The sequence below is a fragment of the Trifolium pratense genome, linkage group LG7, assembly GCF_020283565.1.
Source record: "Trifolium pratense cultivar HEN17-A07 linkage group LG7, ARS_RC_1.1, whole genome shotgun sequence".
NCBI lineage: Eukaryota > Viridiplantae > Streptophyta > Magnoliopsida > Fabales > Fabaceae > Trifolium > Trifolium pratense.
The window spans coordinates 21120734-21143025 of NC_060065.1; the positions used below are offsets into that span (position 1 = coordinate 21120734).

The following is a 22292-nucleotide window of genomic DNA, read 5'->3' on the forward strand; positions in this document are numbered from 1 at the left end:
GCTTCATGCCAAGGGTCTTCCATATCAGTTATGGGCAGAGGCTATGAGTACAGCCTGCTACATACACAACCGTGTAACACTCAAAAAGGGAACATCTGCAACCTTGTATGAATTATGGAAGGGAAGAAAGCCAACTGTGAAACACTTTCACATTTTTGGGAGTAAATGCTACATTCTTGCTGACAGAGAACCAAGACGAAAACTTGATCCTAAAAGTGAAGAAGGTATATTTCTGGGATATTCCTTGAATAGCAGAGCCTACAGGGTCTATAACACAAAAACCAAAGTCATTATGGAAACGATCAATGTTGTGATTGATGATGCACCATCCACTCAACCATCGGATGTGGAAACTGATGTTGAACCATCTCCTGACAACTCTGATGAGATGACACAAAGTGAAAAGTCTGAATTAAAAGGTGATGAATCTGATCAAGACTCTGCACCTGCCCCAGCAAAAGCACCATCTATTAGGACACAGAAGAATCACCCTAAAGATCTAATCATAGGTGATCCAGACCAGGGCATTGCTACCAGAAGAAAGATTGATGCTATCTCAAACACTTGTTTTGTATCAAAATTTGAGCCTAAAAACATAAAAGAGGCTCTTACTGATGAGTTCTGGATTGAAGCAATGCAAGAGGAATTGAATCAATTCAAGAGAAATGAAGTCTGGGACCTTGTTCCAAGACCACATGGAGTAAATGTCATAGGCACTAAATGGATATACAAGAATAAGTCTGATGAGAAGGGTACAGTAACAAGGAATAAGGCAAGACTGGTAGCTCAAGGCTACACTCAGGTGGAGGGAATTGACTTTGATGAGACCTTTGCTCCCGTGGCAAGACTAGAATCCATAAGGCTGCTTCTTGGTGTAGCTTGCATCCTCAAACTCAAACTCTACCAAATGGATGTCAAGAGCGCCTTTCTAAATGGGTATCTTCATGAAGAAGTATTTGTTGAACAGCCCAAAGGTTTCATAGATCCAAATCATCCGGATCATGTCTACAAACTGAAAAAGGCTTTGTATGGCTTGAAACAAGCACCAAGGGCTTGGTATGAAAGGTTAACTGAATTCCTGATTAACCAAGGATACAAGAAAGGTGGAAATGACAAGACCTTATTTGTCAAAGAAATGAATGGAAACTTGTTGATAGCACAGATATATGTTGATGACATAGTCTTTGGAGGGATGGCGGAACCGATGGTCCAACACTTTGTGAGACAGATGCAGTCTGAATTTGAGATGAGCTTGGTAGGAGAATTAACCTATTTTCTTGGATTACAGGTGAAACAGATGGAAGACACAATATTTGTGTCTCAAAGCAAGTATGCTAAAAATATCATAAAGAAATTTGGCATGGAAAATGCTGCACACAAAAGAACACCTGCTGCCACACATCTAAAATTAACCAAGGATGAGAAAGGTGTAGATGTAGACCAAAGCCTGTATAGAAGCATGATAGGGAGCCTACTGTACCTCACAGCAAGCAGGCCTGACATCACCTTTGCTGTTGGTGTATGTGCTAGGTACCAAGCTGAGCCAAAGATGAGCCATCTTACACAAGTAAAAAGAATCTTGAAGTATGTCAATGCAACCTCTGATTATGGAATAATGTATTCCCATACCAACAATGCTAGGTTGATGGGATATTGTGATGCAGATTGGGCTGGATGTGCAGATGACAGAAAAAGCACCTCTGGAGGATGTTTTTATCTAGGAGAAAATCTTATCTCATGGTTTAGCAAGAAACAAAACTGTGTTTCTCTATCCACTGCAGAAGCTGAGTACATTGCAGCTGGGAGTAGTTGCTCTCAATTATTGTGGATGAAGCAGATGCTTAAGGAATACAATGTTGAACAGGATGCTCTAACATTGTACTGTGACAATTTAAGCGCCATAAATATTTCAAAAAATCCTATTCAGCACAGTAGAACAAAGCATATTGACATTCGCCATCACTTCATCAGGGATTTGGTGGAAGAGAATATTGTGAAATTGGAGCATGTTGCAACTGAAGAACAGGTAGCTGATATTTTTACCAAAGCTTTAGATGCAAATCAGTTTGAAAGGCTTAGGGGCAAATTGGGGATTTGCCTATATGAGGAATTATAGCAGTTAAGGCATTATGTGCGCGCAACCGTTTTTTTCTCCAAATTTCATCTATTGGCGCACGTAAATCAAGGAAAGACAAAAAATACTTTCCATAACTGCTCTATTACACGCTATCAACTCTCATATCATCATTATTTCGTTCCAAAACTTTCAACTTCCTCTGAACTTTCTGCTGCGATCCTCAAACACAAATCATCATCTCAAATCATCAAAAATCTCAAAAACTTCAACAAGTCCTTTGTGAAAATGTCTCAATCTTCCGGTTCCGCTCAGATCAAAAACAAAATTGTTGATACTGTGAAAACAAGATCAAAGTCTAAGAAGGAAGGAACAACTGTTGTGGTAGATGCGATGCCTTTATCAAGTATTCCTGCAACTACTTCTAAGAAGAAGAAATCTGCAAAATCCACTAAGAAAGTAAGTGAATCGTCTCCCTCAATCTCTATTAAGTCTGATTCTGTTAGGTCTAAGAAGAAGAAACCACAATCTCCCATAAAAAGGGGTTTGAGCATGTCTGATCTATACTTGAATAAGGATCTTTCTGAAACTGCGAATGTGGAATCGCATGATGTTGCCTCCGGCAAAAATGCGAATGTTGAATCGTCTGTTAAGTCTGTGTCTGAAAAGGTGAATCAAGAAAACCCTTCTGTAGAGGAAAACCCTAGTTCTGTTGAAACCCTAGGAAAAACCCAAAATATTGCTGAGAATGTTGGTGTGAGCAATAATCCTAGTGTTCCTGAGAGTATGACAGTTCCCACGAATGTCATAACTGATGTTGCTGAAAAATCTCAAGAAAAGGCTGTTGTAACCGATGCCCCAACTGGTGTTGAACCATCCTCTATACCAACTGATGCTGAGAAGGATGTTGAAGCATCCAAAGGAGGATCTAGCCCACATGCTAACACTGCCACTGGGTCGTTTGGCAGTGGATCTAATACTGAAGCTTCCACTGAAGAGGAAGTAAACAAAGAAAGTACCCCTGAAGATGTGGCTGATTCTGAACCAGAAAATGAAGCTGGTGAAGATTCTGAGAAAACCACCAATGAAGAGCAGGACATAGTAGATGTTGATGAAGTCCCCTCTGAAGAAGATCTGCAACCTCCACCTACTCAGAAAGGAATTGGGAGAAGACTGAGAAGCAGGACCACTACACCTGCACCTGCTGTTACCACTACCCCTGCTGTCACCAAGAAAGCAAAGGACACTACTCTGAAGCCTGTCAAGTATGGGCCTAAGAAAAGTTGGAGCAAGTCTATACCTCCTCCTGAAAAGAAAAAGGGTGTACTGAAAAGAAAGAGTGCACCATCAAGTGACTCTGAATTTGAAGCTGAAAAGGATGACTCAAGCATCAAGCCTCCTGCTAAGAAGGCTATGTCTGCTAAGAAGGCCATGCCTCAATCTGTTGCTCCTGACATTGAAGACTTTCCTTGTGACAATGTTTCATTTCATCTTCCATCCTATGCTCAACGATGGGGAATCATTTGCAAACGAAGATTGGCTCTGGAAAGGGAACTAGGTAAAGATATTCTGGAATGTGAAGAGATTGTGAGTTTGATCAATGATGCTGGATTGATCAAAACTGTGTGGGGCTTAGGCTCCTGCTATGAGAAGCTGGTTAGGGAGTTTGTTGTCAACATTCCTATAGGTTGTGACAATCCCTTGGACAAAGAATTTCAGAAGGTATTTGTTCGAGGAAAATGTGTGACATTTTCTCCAAGTGTGATCAACAAGGTGCTAGGTAATGCTGATGATCCTCACCCTGACATAGATGTATCTGACAATGTGGTCTGCAAAACTATCACAGCTGAAAAGGTGAAAACCTGGCCAAAGAAGGCGAAGGTACCTGCTGTCAAGCTAACCCAAAAGTATGCCATCTTGAATTGTATTGCATCTGTCAACTGGGTTCCTACAACACATGCATCTGATATTGCAACAAATCTGGGTAAGCTCATTTATATGATTGGTACTGGTACTAAGTTTAATGCTGGTCTATATATTTTCAATCAAGTTGTGCAGCATGCTAAAACCTCTGTCACCAAGCAACCCATTGCATTTCCAACTTTGATCTGTGACATCATCTTGTCCCAACATCCGAATATAAGGCATGAGGATGAGTCTACTAAGAAAAGGGCAACTCCTTTGGCCATTCATCAGAAGCTGTTCAGTAAACAGCATGCTCCAGATATTGCTGGACCATCAAATGCTGCTGCTGACACTCCTATGACAAGGAAGGAGATGATTACTATGCTGGAAGCAAACTGTAAAGAGCTAGATGAAAAGAAGTTGCAGTTTGAAAGGATGATACATGCTCTCAGGGTTGAAGAGGCTGCAGCTCAAGCAGCTGATGCAGATGATGATGGTTCTAGTGGTGGAGAAGAAGCTGACTCAGATACTGAAGGAGAAGAAAGTGATTCCTCCCCAAGTGCTTCTGTGTAATTCTGATGTTTTCTTATTTGGATTTTATCTTTTTTTGTTTTGCATGTCTGTGGGCTGAGCCCTGAATTTAGCACCTAGTGTGCATGGTTTGTAATATTTTGTCTGCACTTTCTGTTCTGCTACTATCTGCACTGCCTTTGGATATTATTTTATGCAGTTCCCATTTTGTCTATTTTGTGGCTAAAAAGGGGGAGTAGTTATTGTATGCCATAATAGATGCTGAGCTTGATGTGCCATCAGATGCTGGATCATCTGAATACTCCTATGCATGAATTAAGGGGGAGTAAGACGAACTTGGTACTCGATTCTATTTTTGAGGGGGAGCAATATTTTTCTTTTGCTTAGCACACAATGTGCTACTGCATGTTGAAGCATCATCTGTTCCTGAGAATTTATTTTTCTCAGTTTTGAGGGAATTTATTTTTCCCCAGTGTTTCTTTTATGAGAATCTTATACTCTCTATTGGCAAATTCCTATGAGGCTCTTGTGCTTATCCTTCCGCTGTTGCATGCCTCTGAAGTTCTAATGTGATACATGATAAATATGCTACTTTTATTTGAGGGGTTATTAAAACAAGCATGTTAAATTGGTCTACTTTACTTCATGATTGTGTGCCTACGTTGAGTTGAAGAAAAGGTAGCCTGTGTATCCCTTTAGGACGGTTGAAATTATCTTAGGATGTTTTAGCCAAAAATTGCCAAAGGGGGAGATTGTTGGCGTTGTATGATTGGCCTCATTTTGCTAAAACATGTGATCTTTCCTGATGTGGAACTACATGCTTCCACCATCCAGTATAAGCAAGATGTTTGGTACAATGCTTCAACATTGGATACCACATCCAGTAGGCCGGGCCTGTGTATGTTGAGATCTCGCGCCTAAGTTCTAAATATGGAATCCATAATAAATGATCGTTTGTGATAAGGAGCGTTGTCACGCATAATTATTAATGGATCTCGTGATCAAGTTTTGCTTACTAATCAGATCTTCAAGTTAAGGAAACAAAACATCTTAATCGAAGAATATTCCTTTGAAGGATCCATTAATCAAGCTATGCCATTGAAGCCTAACTGAAGACCTAGCCTGAGCTCGTGAAGGCTTTTTAAAGAAGGTTGACTCCATTGTTAAAGACACTGAAACCAGATTTGAGTCTTACAAAGCGTGAGTTTAGGTTTTAGTATTGTGTCTATTGTGTTCTAAGTCTTGTGTTGATTTCCCACTAGACTAGGAACTGTGTGTTTGTGCATTGTAATATCTCTGGAGCTTCTAAGCAAGGAGATAGTGTGTGTATACAATTCCAAAGCTTTTAAGTAAGGAATTGGTGTGTGTTTTATGAAGTGTGTCTTCACCTATTGAATCTAGAAGTGTACGATCACAGTGGCTGTGATCAAGAGGAGGTGAGCGGAGGTTCTCATACCTAGGTGTGTCTTAGGTAGGATATAGCACGGGTGGTGATTAGGTGAGAAGTCATAAACGGGAGGTTTATTGAGGGCTTCAAACTAATACTATCATAGTGGATTCTCTCCTGGATTGGTGTCCCCCAGAGTAGGCTTATGCTGAACTGGGTTAACAAATCACTGTGTTAATTTACTTTCAGTTTGTTTAGTTTATTATTCCTTGTGTATGCGCTGTTGGATGTTGGATCATTGATTCACGCATTAAAAGTATACTATAGTGGTGAAGCATTGAGTACAACATCTTTATACTAGTGTGCCAGAATTTCAAATATGAATGATGTAAGCTCACACAATTCAAATGAACAGCGACCTAGAAAAAGACCAGGCTGGATGGATGATTACGAGAGTGGAGAAGGCCTTTCTCAAGAAGAAGATGAGGCTAATATGGTACTATTTGCAACTGCTGATCCTGTGTATTTCGAAGAGGCAGTAAAAAGTGAGAAATGGAGAGTAGCTATGGATGCTGAGATAAAAGCTATAGAGAAGAATGAAACTTGGGTTTTGACTGATCTCCCAGAACATGCCAAAAAGATTGGTGTTAAGTGGGTCTATAAAACAAAATTGAATGAAAATGGGGAGGTTGATAAGTACAAAGCACGCCTAGTTGCTAAAGGCTATGCACAACAGTTTGGTGTCGACTACACTGAAGTATTTGCACCGGTTGCAAGAATGGACACGGTTCGGATGATTGTTGCGCTTGCTGCACAAAGAGGCTGGATTATATATCAATTAGATGTAAAATCAGCATTTCTACATGGCGAATTGAATGAGGACGTGTTTGTTGAACAACCAAGGGGCTATGAGAAGAAAGATAGTCCAAACAAGGTTTACAAGTTGAAAAAGGCTCTATACGGTCTTAAACAAGCCCCACGATCTTGGTTCAGTCGAATAGAAGCTTATTTTGTGAAGGAGGGATTTCTTAAATGTCACAGTGAGCACACTTTGTTTGTCAAAATTAGTAAAGAAGGTAAAATTTTGATTGTTAGTATTTATGTTGATGATCTTATTTTTACTGGTGATGATGAGTCAATGTTTGAAGATTTTAAAAATTCAATGATGCATGAATTTGATATGTCTGATCTTGGAAAGATGAGATACTTTCTTGGTATTGAAGTACTGCAAAGAAATGATGGAATTTATATTTGCCAAAAGAAATATGCCTTAGAGGTGTTGAGGAGATTTGGAATGGAAGGAAGTAACTCTGTACATAATCCTATTGTCCCAGGTTTTAAAATTTGCAAAGATAAAGAGGGAGTCAAAGTGGATGCAACTTTCTTCAAACAAGTGGTAGGTAGTTTGATGTACTTGACAACTACTCGACCCAATTTAATGTTTGTGGTCAGTCTCATTAGTCGATATATGGCACAACCAACTGAGCTGCATTTGCAGGCTGCAAAAAGAGTTTTAAGATATTTGAAGGGAACTGCAGATTTTGGAATTTTCTATAAGAAGGGAGGGAGTGAAAATTTGGTAGCTTATGCTGATAGTGACTATGCTGGTGATTTAGAAGACAGGAAAAGCACATCTGGATATGTATTTTTGATGAGCTCAGGTGCTGTTTCATGGTCGTCTAAAAAGCAACCTATTGTTACTCTCTCAACAACTGAAGCGGAGTTTGTGGCTGCTGCATATTGTGCTAGTCAGATTGTTTGGATGAGGAGAATTTTGGATAAACTTGGTCACTCACAAAGTGGCAGTACTGTTATGTTTTGTGACAATAGTTCAACAATAAAACTATCTAAGAATCCTGTGTTACATGGTCGCTGCAAACACATTGATGTTCGCTTCCATTTCTTGCGTGATCTTACAAAAGAAGGAATTGTGGAGTTAGTTTTCTGTGGAACTCAAGAGCAAGTTGCAGATGTGATGACTAAACCTCTTAAGTTGGACATTTTTCTTAAGCTGCGAAGTTTATTAGGAGTTTGTCAAATACCAGAAGTAAACTGAGTGCTCAGTTTAAGGGAGGGAATGATAGATATTTTATGTTATGTTTAGTTTGAGATTATGTTTGTTTGGAATAATCCTATTAACTAGGAAAGTTAAGTAGCAGGTAGTTTTTTCTATTTGACTCATTGCCACGTTTTAGATAAGCATGTATGTGGCACTTAGTTGTTCCTATTTCTCTGGTATGTAAAGGCTATTTAATAGCTAGTAGTATTTCAATTCAATAAACAAGTCATTCCCAGATTGTTGCATAATTTACTCTAACGGTTATTGTTCCTAACACTTAGTGTGTGAATTTCGCAACTAGGCTCTTTGGGAAGAAAAAGTTAAAAGAAGTTAATAGTATTAAGGAAATTTTGATATTTACTTTTGTTAGATTTGACCTAAATGAAAACATGTTAGTTAGAAGTCTTATATCTTGACATTTTATGTTGTGGGACAATATAAATATTCATTGCATTCTTGCTCTTTTATTCATTTCGTAAAGGAATTTATTTGAACGTCATCTTTCATGTAAATTCATAAGTTTGTCTCACCAATATCCAAAACTCATCTAGTTCTCAATTTCTCATCATACAGTGTCGCCAGTATCATAAGTGTGTCTCACCAAATATCATATGCATTTGCAATGCAGTAAAACCTTCATTTGGAATTTACTGCATATTCTCATTTGTTTTATGAGAATTTTCACTTATATTGTTGTAATTCTTTGATGTTTACTCATACAGGAAGATAAGAAACTAGCAATTACTGTCTTCAGTTTCCCACCAGACAAAAGAAATGTAGGAACTGCTGCGTACCTAAACGTCTTCTCCTCCATTTTCTCTGTTCTTAAAGAACTCCAAGGTGATGGTTACAATGTTGAGGGTCTTCCAGAGACTTCAGAAGCATTGATCGAAGATATATTGCATGACAAAGAAGCGCAGTTCAGCAGCCCAAATCTCAACGTTGCTTACAAAATGAACGTTCGTGAATACCAAGCTCTCACTCCTTACTCAACAGCATTAGAAGAAAATTGGGGAAAGCCTCCCGGGAATCTGAATGCAGATGGAGAGAATCTATTGGTATACGGGAAACAATACGGTAATGTATTCATCGGTGTTCAACCTACATTTGGTTATGAAGGCGATCCTATGCGGTTGCTTTTCTCCAAATCTGCTAGCCCTCATCATGGTTTTGCAGCATATTACTCTTTCGTTGAGAAAATTTTCAAAGCCGATGTTGTTCTTCATTTCGGCACACACGGTTCCCTTGAATTCATGCCTGGAAAGCAGGTAGGGATGAGTGATGTATGTTACCCTGACAGTCTGATCGGGAATATTCCAAACGTCTATTACTATGCTGCAAACAACCCTTCCGAGGCTACCATAGCCAAACGCAGGAGCTACGCAAATACCATAAGCTATCTGACTCCTCCAGCCGAAAATGCAGGACTATACAAGGGTCTTAAGCAGTTAAGTGAACTCATCTCGTCATATCAGTCCCTCAAGGACACTGGCCGCGGTCAACAAATTGTGAGTTCAATTATTAGCACGGCCAAACAATGCAATCTCGACAAGGATGTGGATTTGCCAGAGGAGGGTGTTGAGCTTCCAACTAAAGATCGTGATCTTGTTGTTGGGAAGGTGTATAATAAGATCATGGAGATTGAGTCCCGCCTGTTGCCTTGTGGACTCCATGTCATTGGTGAGCCACCCACAGCCATGGAAGCAGTTGCTACATTGGTGAACATAGCTGCACTTGATCGTGTGGAAGAAGGTATTTCCTCCCTCCCTTCTATACTAGCTGAGAGTGTAGGAAGAAACATAGAGGAAATTTATAGAAGCAGTGACAAAGGAGTATTAAAGGATGTAGAGCTTCTTCGCCAAATAACCGAAGCATCACGCGGAGCAATTACTTCCTTTGTGGAGAGAACTACTAATAGCAAGGGTCAAGTTGTTGATGTATCTAATAAACTTACCTCCATCCTTGGATTCGGCATAAACGAACCATGGATTCAGTACTTGTCGGACACCAAATTTTACCGAGGTGATAAAGAAAAGCTCAGAGTTTTGTTTGAGTACCTGGGAGAATGTTTGAGGTTAATTGTAGCTGATAATGAAGTGGGAAGTTTAAAACAAGCCTTGGAAGGTAAGTTTGTAGAGCCAGGACCTGGAGGTGACCCAATCAGAAACCCTAAAGTTTTACCAACAGGGAAGAATATTCATGCCCTTGATCCACAATCTATTCCTACTACAGCAGCAATGGAGAGTGCCAAAATAGTGGTAGAGAGATTGCTTGAGAGGCAAAAAATTGATAATGGAGGAAAGTATCCCGAGACAGTTGCACTTGTACTGTGGGGAACAGATAACATTAAGACATATGGGGAATCACTTGCCCAGGTTCTGTGGATGATTGGTGTGAATCCGATAGCCGATAACCTTGGAAGGGTCAACCGTGTAGAACCTGTAAGCCTTGAAGAGCTCGGAAGACCTAGGGTTGACGTCGTCGTTAATTGCTCTGGAGTATTCAGAGACCTTTTCATCAACCAGGTATACACTAGGATTTTTGCATAAATCTCTCTTTTACCTTACATTATTGCATAAATCTCTCTTTTACCTTATTATTACACTAGGATTTTCATCGATCTGTCAGTTGCTTTGCTCATTTTTTCATTACTTTTCTTCTCCAGATGAATCTTCTGGATAGAGCAGTGAAGATGGTTGCCGAATTAGACGAACCAGCAGAACTGAACTATGTAAGGAAGCATGCAATTGAACAAGCTGAAACCCTAGGGATTGAAGTTCGAGAAGCCGCAACAAGGATCTTCTCCAATGCGTCAGGATCTTACTCCTCAAACATAAACTTGGCTGTGGAAAATTCTTCATGGAATGATGAGAAGCAGCTCCAAGACATGTACCTTAGCAGAAAGTCTTTTGCTTTTGATTCTGATGCTCCTGGTGCAGGCATGAGTGAAAAAAGACAAGTCTTTGAGATGGCTCTCAGCACAGCAGATGCCACATTCCAAAACCTCGACTCGTCAGAAATCTCTCTCACTGATGTCAGTCATTACTTTGACTCAGACCCAACTAACCTTGTTCAAAATTTAAGGAAAGATGGGAAGAAGCCAAGTGCATATATTGCTGATACCACCACTGCTAATGCCCAGGTAAAAGTTGTTATATGAATGTACTATTTTCAAACTTGGTTTTGACAATTTTTCATACTAGAATTATCCTCAAGTAGGGACAAGTCTACATTTTCTAAAAAAATTGGATAAGGGAGAAATTATTATTTATCAAAGTGACACTAATGGTCATTTTATAACCATCCCTAGGAGATTTGAATTTCACCCCCTAGATTACATGGTGAGACTCTTACCACTGAGTTCACACCTTATGGACTAAGGAAAAATCTACATAAGTGGCATCCTTATTAGGATTTCGATCATTCTCAATATTAAATATATTAGCTACATAGACTGTGTTATGGTTGTTACTTGTTGGTGGTTTCATTTGACCTTATGGGGATATTATTCCTTTCAGGTACGCACCCTTTCGGAGACAGTTCGACTTGATGCAAGAACCAAGCTGTTGAACCCTAAGTGGTATGAAGGCATGCTATCTAGTGGTTATGAGGGTGTTCGCGAGATCGAGAAGAGGCTTACAAACACAGTTGGATGGAGTGCAACTTCTGGACAAGTTGACAACTGGGTGTATGAAGAAGCTAACACAACATTTATCCAAGATGAGGACATGTTGAAGAAGTTGATGAGCACAAATCCTAACTCCTTTAGGAAGCTGGTGCAGACATTCTTGGAAGCCAATGGACGCGGATATTGGGAAACTGAAGAAGAAAACATTGAGAAGCTGAGACAGTTGTACCAAGAAGTGGAAGATAAAATTGAAGGCATCGATCGTTGAAGTATGCATTCATAAGTCAGATGAATATATAGAGAATTTAACTGTACCTTCACTATATCTGAAACTTGGTTACCACCTTGAATTGATAGTTGAAGTATGGCATCATTGTTAATGTAATTTGTATCTCCTTTCCTCTTTTTCCCTGTTGTAATTTTTGTTGACTTTCAGGGATTATGTTCCTTTGTGCAGTTGCAAATGTCAAACAAATTAGCGAATATATCTTCCAATTTTAAATATAAAGATATGATTTCGTTATATAGAGATTGTTCATGTTACAAAATAGTGTGAAAATGAATTTGATTTTTTTTTTTGAAAAGGCGAATTTTTATTAAAAGGTGAAATCTATACATAAGGAAATCACAAGAAGGAAATACATACAGGAGATAAAAAAGTAAGGCCAACAAGAAAAGCCTAAATAAAAGTAACAACCCAAAAAAATCTCCCTACATAGAACCAATACAGATTAAAGGTTCCTGATTCCACTCATAGAACAAGCAAGGAGTTGCTTGAGTCCTTTCAATCCACCACTTCGATGAAGAAATTTTTACCTCTGCCACTAGTCCTTCTACATCCCCAATTCCATTCTCAAACACAATCTTGTTTCTATGCAACCACAGGGTCCAAATGACTGCATTCCATATCATTATCATACCTTTACGCATCTGTTTTGTACCACGTTTGTCAGCAAAAATATCATCAGAGATAGTACCAAATTATCAGGTAGAGAATTCCAATCCAATCCAACTAAACACTTTGCGCCAAACCTGAACCGCAAAATCACAGTAAACAAACAGATGAACTGCAGTTTCTGCTTCACTCCCACACATAACACAATTCTGCTCCCCTTCATCCTGAATAACCCTTCTCCGAAATAGGTTATCTCTTGTTTGAGGCCATCTTCTCTTCCCGAGTAAGTGAACTCCCTGCGAGGAACTTATTTGCCAGCAATTCATAAGTTGACTTCACCAAAAACAAACCGCCTTTTTCTTCTCTCCACCCCCAACAATCCTCCGTATCAGACAACGTAACAGAATTAATTAAAAGCAGAATTTGATCATAATAAAATGTAAACTTAATCAAAACATAATGACACACTAACATCAGAAGCAAAAGAGCTAAGTAACTTTAATTTCCAGTGCAGTGCCCTTGGATACTGATGAGTTTGTTTGAAATAAATGCAATTGTGGTTTATTTATGCATAATGCATGTCTTCTTTCATGAACTCTTTTTTGGAGTTGTATCTAAAGCCAATTACACCTAATTTTGTTCATTCATCAAAGAATTTCAACCTAATTTCGATATTTGTTTCTCTTGCAGGAGTACAAGTACTCCAACCCTTACACCTACCAAGATACAGACTCAACATCATAATGAATAATAACTACCAACAATCATGTGCTAGAAAATGAGACTCTACTAAAACATTTCCCACATCTGTGTTAACCGATTTAAAATCAAGGATATTGCTTTTGAAAAAGGAGATAATGTTATGAGGTCAAAAACGTTATTTTAACAATATGATGTGCTAAAATTGTCGACTTGTGAAACTTAAAAGCCAAAAGTGCATCAACCAACACTTAAACAGATGCATCAACTTCCTGATTAATTCAAACTCAGGTTGATTCACCAATCTGACAAGAAACAAGCATGAGAATTTTCTGCTGCTAATAACCATTTCCACAAGATAACATTAATACTATCCAGAACAATGAAATTACTAATAATATTTGTCCACGAATCAGAAGTTCCATCGACATGGTTTGAACATTATTAGAACTTCTCATTGACAATAACAAATAAGAAACTCAAACATAAGTACAACTTTCTCCTTTACCTGAACCTAACAATACAATAACAAGTTAATGCATATAATCCTCGAAAACGAAGCCCTGATTTTCAGGGCATACTTAGTAAATAAGAAAACAATCATGAAGCAAAACTGTTTTTGTAACCTCAAACACAGAAAATGTCACTTATTCATTTATATAATATAACTGCAATAGTTAAACTTCATTCAAGTTGTGCACAAAGAATACAGGATTCAACATATGTTCTCAATTGATGAAAAACCAATTGGACAACAAAATTTGTATGAAGATAAACAAATTAATAGTATTTAACAAATCATGAACCTATCAAACAGAGGGTTTGTGCTAGCTATACTCTAAAATTAACAATGATGTAGAGAGTAGAGACAACTCATGATGTTGTTAACTAAATACTAATGTTGGTCTCCTTTGATCATCCTAATTTTGATACAGACCCAACATCATAATGAATAATAACTACCCACAATCATAACTACTAATGTTGATCTCCTCTGACTTGATGACAACAATAGGCACGGAGAACCGAGAAAACAAACTGACCGTTGTATTGATCCCAAAGTAATCCGATTTCATCTCCAATCTTTAAGTTCCTTCGAAGGACGAAATCTCTGATCCACGTGTCTTTAAAGACATGGCTTTGATTCGAAGGGCGAATGGTGAAAACAAGAGAATGGACAGAGTTTGTGTCTAAATCCCATACCGGAACACGAACGTCTCTATTCTCACAAATTTGACGACCACCCAAGACCGGAACAATGAAATCTTTCGCCAATTCTCTCTTGATCAAGATATTACAGTTACTGCCGAGATCGGTTTGTTTCAACACTTTCTTGATTTTCCATGGATCATCAAAAAGTTCCAACCCAGTTGAACAATTCCAGTTTCTTGGTCTTCTTGCAACAGGAACAGGAACATGAACAATAACAGTAGCAGCATTACCTACGTTGTTCTTTTTTGTTCCTTGCAGGGAAAGTTTCCGTTTCTTTGCCAAATGAGTTTCACCATCGCTGGTCTCACAATGGAATGGAAAACGGCACGAGGCACTATCAGCAGCGGCTAAAGATAGACAGAGACATACAGAGTTGTTGATGATGTTCTTGGTAAAAACAACAGCATCTTCAACATCATCATTTGTAACAGAGTTGTTGATGATGTTCTTGGCAAAAACAACACCATCTTCAACATCATCATTTGTAACAGAGTTGTTGATGATGTTCTTGGTAAAAACATCATCTTGCAAATGACAAGAACCGCCACAACCACCTAGTGAGAGACGAACACCAAAAACAACAACATCATCATGATCGATGTTCTTGCGTTTCATGATTGTTTGTGGATTTTTCTGTTTTCTTTTTCGCAGCAACAGAGAAAGAAAGAAAGATTAGGGAACGCAAGTAATAAGAAAGAAAGAAAGATTGGGTAAGAGAGAGAGATTAGAGAGACGGAGAAAGAAAGAAAGATTAGGGCGCGCAAGAAAGAAAGAAGAAAGAAAGATTGGGTAAGAGTGAGAGTAGAGTAGGGTTGTGAACTGTGAAGTGTTATTAGATTATCTATTTATACATGAATCAATCTTAATTGCAAAATCTATTAGATAATCTTTTCAATCGGGTCGGCCCAACTAAAAAGATATTATTATTTTGTTTTAGTGATAAAAAAAGATATTATATTAACGGCTAGTTTTATATTTTTTTTACGCGAAGATATTTTTTTTATTAGGAATCAATCATCCCGTTCTTTATCTAATTTGGAATTTATTTAGAATTTTTTATTTTTTATTTTTTTAAATGACAACATAGCAAAGTCATTATAAACTCATATACACACAGTGAAGGAGTTGGGGCTCGAACCCAAGAATGACATCCGGCTAATAATTTCGACATTTTTGTTTGAGTTAAGATTTTTAAACTAATTTTATAATTTTATGGTAAATTATCAGTTACTTGTCCAACAATACATATACATTGATTTTGGTAAGGTTTTGGGCTTTTAAGTAATTGTCAAGGGTTTAAAATTACCATTAAATGAAAGTAAAAGCTTCATACATAATATCAATTATTTGTTATTTTTATAATTATAATTTAATCAAATGATATAAGACGTGAGACACTTAAGAAGGTGCTCAGAGATTCAACTTATGACTTCTACGTATGAAAAAAAAAAAAGGTAAGTTAGGAGTGAAGTGTTGCAAGTTTCCTAATAAAACGTTAAACAACAATAAAAATGTTTATCCATGGTACAAAAATAAATAAATGTTACTTTTCAAATAAATATGTGTCAAAAAATAAATAAATAAATAAATATTAGGTTTACTTTATATTTTTGTGAATCTTTTCGTCTCAAATCAATCTAGCTATTTACTACCGATTTGGATTTGACTTATTTTTTAGCTTATGAAAATAACTTATACAAATAAATAAATATTTATGTTAATTTATCAGTTTTTATTGACAAATATTGTACTTTTATAAGTTGTTTTTATCATAAACTACCTTATTACTTTTGCCACCCTAATCATTTTCTCCCGAATCCTACGAAATTACAACAATACCCCTATCCGCTACTTAAGTAGCAGAACACCTTACTTGATTTGTTTTTTTTATAACGTCCACTACTTAAGTATCATATGACATTTTTTTAAAAATTCTCATTTTATAACCTCCGCTACTTAAGTAACCGATAGAGTGGCAAAACTAAATCTTGTTAGCTTAAAAATAAGTCAATCCAAACAATCCCAAAAATCAGCCCACTTGTGAAAAGGAAATTACATACTCAAAAAAATCTTTTTTTTGGTCTCACTAAAGAAAAATATGCCCCTTCATAAATTTCTTTGTACTTTTTTATAAGAACTCTTTCAATAAAAAAAATTATAATGATTTTCCTCTTTTATTCTTCACATAACATTTAAAATTTTGTAAAAAAGAAAAGACTTAATTGTAACTTTTTTTTTCTATCTCATTGATATGCGTAAAAGTATGACATGAGAAAGCTAAAACAGAATATGGAAAAAAAGAATAAAATATAGAATTTAGGAAAATCAACGATAATTATACATTGATATTGTAAAATGACTTACATTTTGGTACTTTTTTTTTTCAAATTGACTTACATTTTGGAACAAGTGGGTATTAACTTATTTTCTCCCTTAAAACATAAAATTGTAAAAACAAACCAATTTTCTTAATATCTGAAATCTTATATTTAAAGACAAACCAATTTTAACCGTCAATCAATAGTTACTTTATATAATTTATGCCACTTCATTTTTTTGTTTATAATGAGTTGAAGATCGAACCTAGGATCTATGACGCACTACCCAAACATCTCACCACTAAACCGAACTGAGTGGTTTTTATGTCACTTAATTTATTCTCACTTTCTTAACATGAAAAAATTAAGTCATTCTTATTAAATATTAGTGTAAAAATTAATTTACATTGAGTTATCCGTTAACTATTTTTATTTTTTTGACAAAAGTTATCCATTAACTCTTTACTTGTTCTTTTTTTTTTTGAAAAACTTTTTTTTTTCTATCACTAGTTTAATCTGGTTCGGGGGTCAGTTCTAACATCAAGTGGTTTCAGTCCCCTCCCGATCGCAATTGCGAGAGATCCAACCGTGATTCTCCCTACCAAGTTCAGCGCCAATCATCGCTTAACCAACTAACGATCGATAACTCTTTACTTGTTCTTTACTTGTGCAGGGAATATGAAGGCATTAATTAGAGTTTATTATGTGATGAATATCCATTAAATCACATGATAAACAGCTTAGAAATACATCATACCTAATTCCATTTGAAATTTTTCTAAATTAATCATCCACACAAAAAAAAAAAAATTAAAAATTTAAATTCCTCAAAACATTACTTGATCTCAAAACTTAGTTATGATGTATTTTAATTCCCTTTCAAGAAAAGTAATTTTCATTAATGCATTTTCTTTTACCAAGATGAGGTGGGAAACACTAGTGAATAACAAAGTTATGGAATAAGTTGCCCTTAACAGAGAACCTTACAAAGCTGTAAGTAACAAGGTTGTAGGTAATGTCAATGTTCCCTATAAGATGCCCTTCATGCAGCACTAAACTGTTTAAAAAGGAAAAGCACAGTAAAAAGAATCTCTCAATGGAGAGCTTTTAATTGCAATATTCATTAGTCATTACAGATACATTTTCATTTCATCTTTTCACAAAAAAGAAAGAAAAAAAATACATTAATACATTTTCTATGTGAAACAAATCTACAATAAAGGGGTGAAAGAAAAAAAAGGTTAAAAAACCACCCTAAGAAGAAAGATAAAAACAAAAATGAAAATACTGTGTAACACTATTTTTGATTGAGAAGAGACCGTGTAAAAGTTTTATCCAAGTGATGCATGTTTCTTGGTCCTATCTCCTCATCTTAGTATCAAGAGACAGTTTCTACCTTTCAAACCAATTCCATTAGGAGTGGATCTCCTTCAGCCATTATTCTGATAAGTTTTATAAATTCTTGTTCACTTGATACACTCCACGGATGAACAGCAGGGACTTTAGCGGAATATAGAGTCGAGGAATTAGTTGGAGGTTTTTGCTTGTAGATCGTTGTATCAAGAACAGGATCAAAATTCTGTGGAGAATCCATGGAGACAAAGAACATAGGAATTGCAACCTTTTGATGGATCTCTAGATTGTCAACTAGGTTAACGAGCTCAACAAAATCACTGATCAAGCGTTGAGGAACATAGAATATCTCGGAACTGCATAACAAGAGGTTCTTGTCATTGTTACTTGTTTCTTTGTAATTGACTTGAAAGTGAGCTGGCATCATGCTAACAACCTTCTGTACCATGCTTGCTTGTTGAGTTAACCAGTCGGCGTTGTTGTCTCCGGTCAAAACAGAAGACCAAGACTCGTGTACCTAAAAAAACAAAATTGAACACGACATCAACTACTTGAGACGCCAAACTCTTATTTTTTGCAAACACAAGGGACTGGCTTAAGAAAATATTTCTGATTTTATTTTATGTCCATGTTGCTTTCACTAGAAACAAAGTGGAAATAAGCTTGCAATCGTAAGTTAAAACATGTAGCGGAGAAAGAAAAAAAAAAAAACGTATTTTGAATCGGAAAAACACAATAACAGATGCCAAATTACCTTATTAGTGATCCACAGTTTGGTTTTATCCGCTTGCAATAGGTTCCAATAGTTAAGAATTGTATTATCCTGCAGAAACAAAAATCCTTCTGCACTGCTAAATTGATCAAATATTTTTGGCAGATACCTGGAAACAGGAAATGAATAAAATTTAAAATCATATCAAGTAGGAAAAGTAATAATAGCAATAAGAAGTTTAGAACTACAGCTCCAGTTCAAAGACTACTTGTCAAGTTAGTGCACTTTCATTGTCTGTCCTACTATCAAGGAAGGGCATCACAGTTCATAAGTAGACTTCAATAAAGACTTATTTCCTGCCATTTACAATCCCCTTTTCCGATTTATTTCTAATCAGTATCCATCTAAACGACTAAAACCTACTTTCATATGCAACATATACTTATCAATTAATCTCTTTACCAAATCCTTTTATGATTAACCAAATGGAGATAAGAGATAAATTCTTCACAGTAAAAATAAGTAACATTTTCTAATACTAGTCTTCAAAGGTTTCCATTGCCTGTGACTCATTCTACATGTCATCTCATTCTCATATATGAATGTTAGCATTTAGCATGGTCGAAGACTCGAAGTGATGGCAGTTGGATCCCTTTTGCTGTCTAAGCACAATTCACATTTCACAACAGCCCAACACATAAGCAATTTATCTGAATTATCTGAATGTTACATATTAAGACAGCCAACTTCAAAAAACAGTTTCTCCGCATATTTTTATTTTATTCTACAAAATTCAGTCTTTTAATGCTCATAAAACATTTGATACCGTTTAATTTTATTTTCTTTTTCTTTTTACCGATAAAATATAGAACCGTAAAATTTCTTGAAAGGCAAATTTTCAGTTTTATGAGGACAGAATCATGCAATTGTGGCTGCAAAATAAAGAATTTTGAGGTCGCTGTAATGGCATCGGAACCGCAATTTTGACCGCATAGGCCACAACATCTCTCCCCAGTATAAAGGTTTGCAGCGCGAATGTAACCACAATTTAAAACCATATTGACAACCATCTCTAATACACAGCTTAGTAATAGAATAACAGTCAGTCTTATCACTTAGTTGTATGCATAAAATAAAACAGGACTTACTTGTATGCTTGGTCCAAATGGGTCTCCTGTACAACAAGATCTACGTCCTTCTTTTCTGATAAAATAACTACGCTTCTGAATATTCTCCCATAAAGCAACCTCCATTCAAGGGCCGTACGTTCAACAGGCCCGCTGCAATGCATGATAAGCACAACATTCCCAAAAGTTTTTCTCCATCGAATTAAATTAGCAATCTCGTAATTCACAGCTCCAGTTTCTTCAACCCCAAGATGAACAGACGGTAACTTTTGTGGAATAAACTCCCTCTGGTCACCGTGACCAATAGTCGGTCTTGGACGACCGAGATCCAGAGTAGATAACCTTGGCTGCTGATAACCAACAGCTAGCAAGTCCTGTAACCAAGCAGCGGTAAATTTCACATCCCTATCAGTCCAAAAACCTTCCTCTGCCATTGCAAAGCTCAAATCCAAGATCATCTCGAACAATCTGTGCTTATTCGATCTCCACGAAACCAAATACTTGATTAAACGACCGACATTCACATGAAGATCTTTCTCCTCCGAAAAGGGATAAGCCTCAACCCTATCATACCTATGAACAGTAGGTGGATAAACCGCAACATAACCACCAACTTCCCAAAGAATCCTCTGTCCCCAATAACCTCTCAACACATCAGAAGCCATTCTACTAACCGATACCGGAAGCATCAAACCCCAAAATGCAGAAGCATGGTACATTGTATTAAAAGAATTTAGCGGCACCATAATACCCTGAGGCAACGCAACTTTCGGCGCATGCCCATCAAATCGAATATCAAACGGTTCCAAACCCGATTTCCTTGTAAAATAAAACACGGAATCAACATCAGGAAGACCATTAGAAATCCCCTGCTGAATAAACTGTTTCCCACCAAAAACCTCAGTATAAAACTCCTCATGCCCAATTTCACCTACATTCTCCAACGGCAAACCTCTCGGCCAAACAGAACGCTGTCCGAAATGAACATACGGATTAACAACAGTCCTATTAGGATTATCATGACTATACTGTAACAAAACATCTTGTCTAGAACCTTCACCAACCAAATCAACATCAAAATGTTTACCCAAATCACCATCAATTACTTCCCCTCTATCATCAGCATCAAAAATCTTCTTAGCACCATGTTGAATTGCAAACAAATACCCAACATTTTTCCTAACATAAGAATCATAAGGCAAATAATCAACAACCCTAAACCCCAAATTAGCTTGTTCCTCCAAAGACAAAAAGATCGCACCTTTCAAACTCCAATCTGCCGGAGTACCCGAATTCCCAATCGCCACAACCTGCCACCCTCTCAATTTCACCAATTTCTTCAACGAATCACTCGGATAACCCGTAACCGAAACCACGATCCATTTCTCCGACCGAAAATTAGCGTACCTCGATGTCTTATCATAAATTGGAGTAATTCTATTCCAATCCACGCGCGGATACTCGATCTTCTCAAGATCACGCGCTTTATTCTCGAAACAAAGTAACGCTGCGGTGTCTCCGATGTTACGAAGGAAGAAAAGTGCAGCGACGGTTACTACAAGAAGTAAAACTGAAACGATTTTGTAGAGATTTTCGGAAACCCATACTGAGAAATCGAGGTTTTTTGTCTCTGTGAAACGATTTGTAGGAAGATCGGTTTTTCTCAAATAGGGTTTTGGATTTGAATTTGAATTTGGATTTGAATTTGGATTTAGATTTGAAGGTTTTTGAGCTGAAGAACGTTCTTGGACCAACATTGAGTAAAAAAAGGGGAAAAAAAAAGGGTTTTAAATTGACTTGAGTTGAGCTTAATGAGTTGAAATGTTGAAGCAAAACATAAAGAGCATACACAGAGACAAACACAAACACAGAGACAGTGGAAGTGATGATTTTTTGTGTAAGGTTGTGGTTACCGACAGGTATTAGTTTGATTGGGTTGGGTGTGTCGGTTCCTTAAGCTTGAATACAACAACTGCAAGTGCAATTAGTTTGGTGGTGTGGTGTGGTGGAATCTTCTACTTGTTATCTCACACCTTATAATTCATAATTCATTTTTAAATAAGTTTCCAATTTTATAAATATTTTTGTCTTTTTTTAAATTTTATTGTATTAATCATTCTCGGATTATGTTAGTGATTAGGTTTTTTTCTTGCTACGAAGTTTTCACCGCTAATCTATGTTACGAAATTTGGGGCATACAAGATGAGTTTTCCCCTTTCAACTAAATTTTCTCCATATACATGAGTCAAAAATTGAACACATATTATGTTAGTGATTAAGTTTTTTTTTTTACTAGTACGAAGTTTTTGCCGCTAATCTAAGTTACGAAATATGGGGCATACAAGGCGGGTTCTCCCCTTTCACCAAATTTTCTCCCTACGCATGAGTGAGA

At 37.0% G+C, this 22292-nt stretch overlaps 6 protein-coding genes across 6 annotated transcripts; 3 read left to right on the forward strand and 3 right to left on the reverse strand.

Moving 5' to 3' along the window:
* Window positions 1-1386: 1386 nt before the first annotated feature.
* LOC123900029 (secreted RxLR effector protein 161-like) lies at window positions 1387-2125 on the forward strand. Its single transcript, XM_045951320.1, has one exon. It carries the CDS (start codon window positions 1460-1462, stop codon window positions 2114-2116), a length of 657 nt encoding a protein of 218 aa, XP_045807276.1. The 5' UTR covers window positions 1387-1459; the 3' UTR covers window positions 2117-2125.
* Window positions 2126-2362: 237 nt separating this feature from the next.
* On the forward strand, window positions 2363-4765 carry LOC123896036. Its single transcript, XM_045946488.1, has 2 exons — window positions 2363-4523; window positions 4710-4765. Exons 1-2 carry the CDS (start codon window positions 2363-2365, stop codon window positions 4763-4765), a joined length of 2217 nt encoding a protein of 738 aa, XP_045802444.1.
* Window positions 4766-8102: 3337 nt separating this feature from the next.
* Window positions 8103-12092, forward strand: LOC123896037 (magnesium-chelatase subunit ChlH, chloroplastic-like). Its single transcript, XM_045946489.1, has 4 exons — window positions 8103-8132; window positions 8679-10481; window positions 10622-11098; window positions 11475-12092. Exons 1-4 carry the CDS (start codon window positions 8103-8105, stop codon window positions 11850-11852), a joined length of 2688 nt encoding a protein of 895 aa, XP_045802445.1. The 3' UTR covers window positions 11853-12092.
* A 203-nt stretch (window positions 12093-12295) lies between these two features.
* LOC123896038 lies at window positions 12296-12805 on the reverse strand. The gene is made up of 2 exons (XM_045946490.1): window positions 12617-12805; window positions 12296-12514 (listed from the first exon to the last, which is right to left on the reverse strand). Exons 1-2 carry the CDS (start codon window positions 12803-12805, stop codon window positions 12296-12298), a joined length of 408 nt encoding a protein of 135 aa, XP_045802446.1.
* A 1007-nt stretch (window positions 12806-13812) lies between these two features.
* LOC123896039 lies at window positions 13813-15005 on the reverse strand. The gene has a single exon (XM_045946491.1). It carries the CDS (start codon window positions 15003-15005, stop codon window positions 14157-14159), a length of 849 nt encoding a protein of 282 aa, XP_045802447.1. The 3' UTR covers window positions 13813-14156.
* Window positions 15006-17788: 2783 nt separating this feature from the next.
* On the reverse strand, window positions 17789-21963 carry LOC123900030 (probable glycosyltransferase STELLO1). Its single transcript, XM_045951323.1, has 3 exons — window positions 19922-21963; window positions 18816-18942; window positions 17789-18578 (listed from the first exon to the last, which is right to left on the reverse strand). The coding sequence occupies exons 1-3, from the start codon at window positions 21655-21657 to the stop codon at window positions 18108-18110; spliced, it is 2334 nt and encodes a 777-aa protein (XP_045807279.1). The 5' UTR covers window positions 21658-21963; the 3' UTR covers window positions 17789-18107.
* Window positions 21964-22292: the final 329 nt, after the last annotated feature.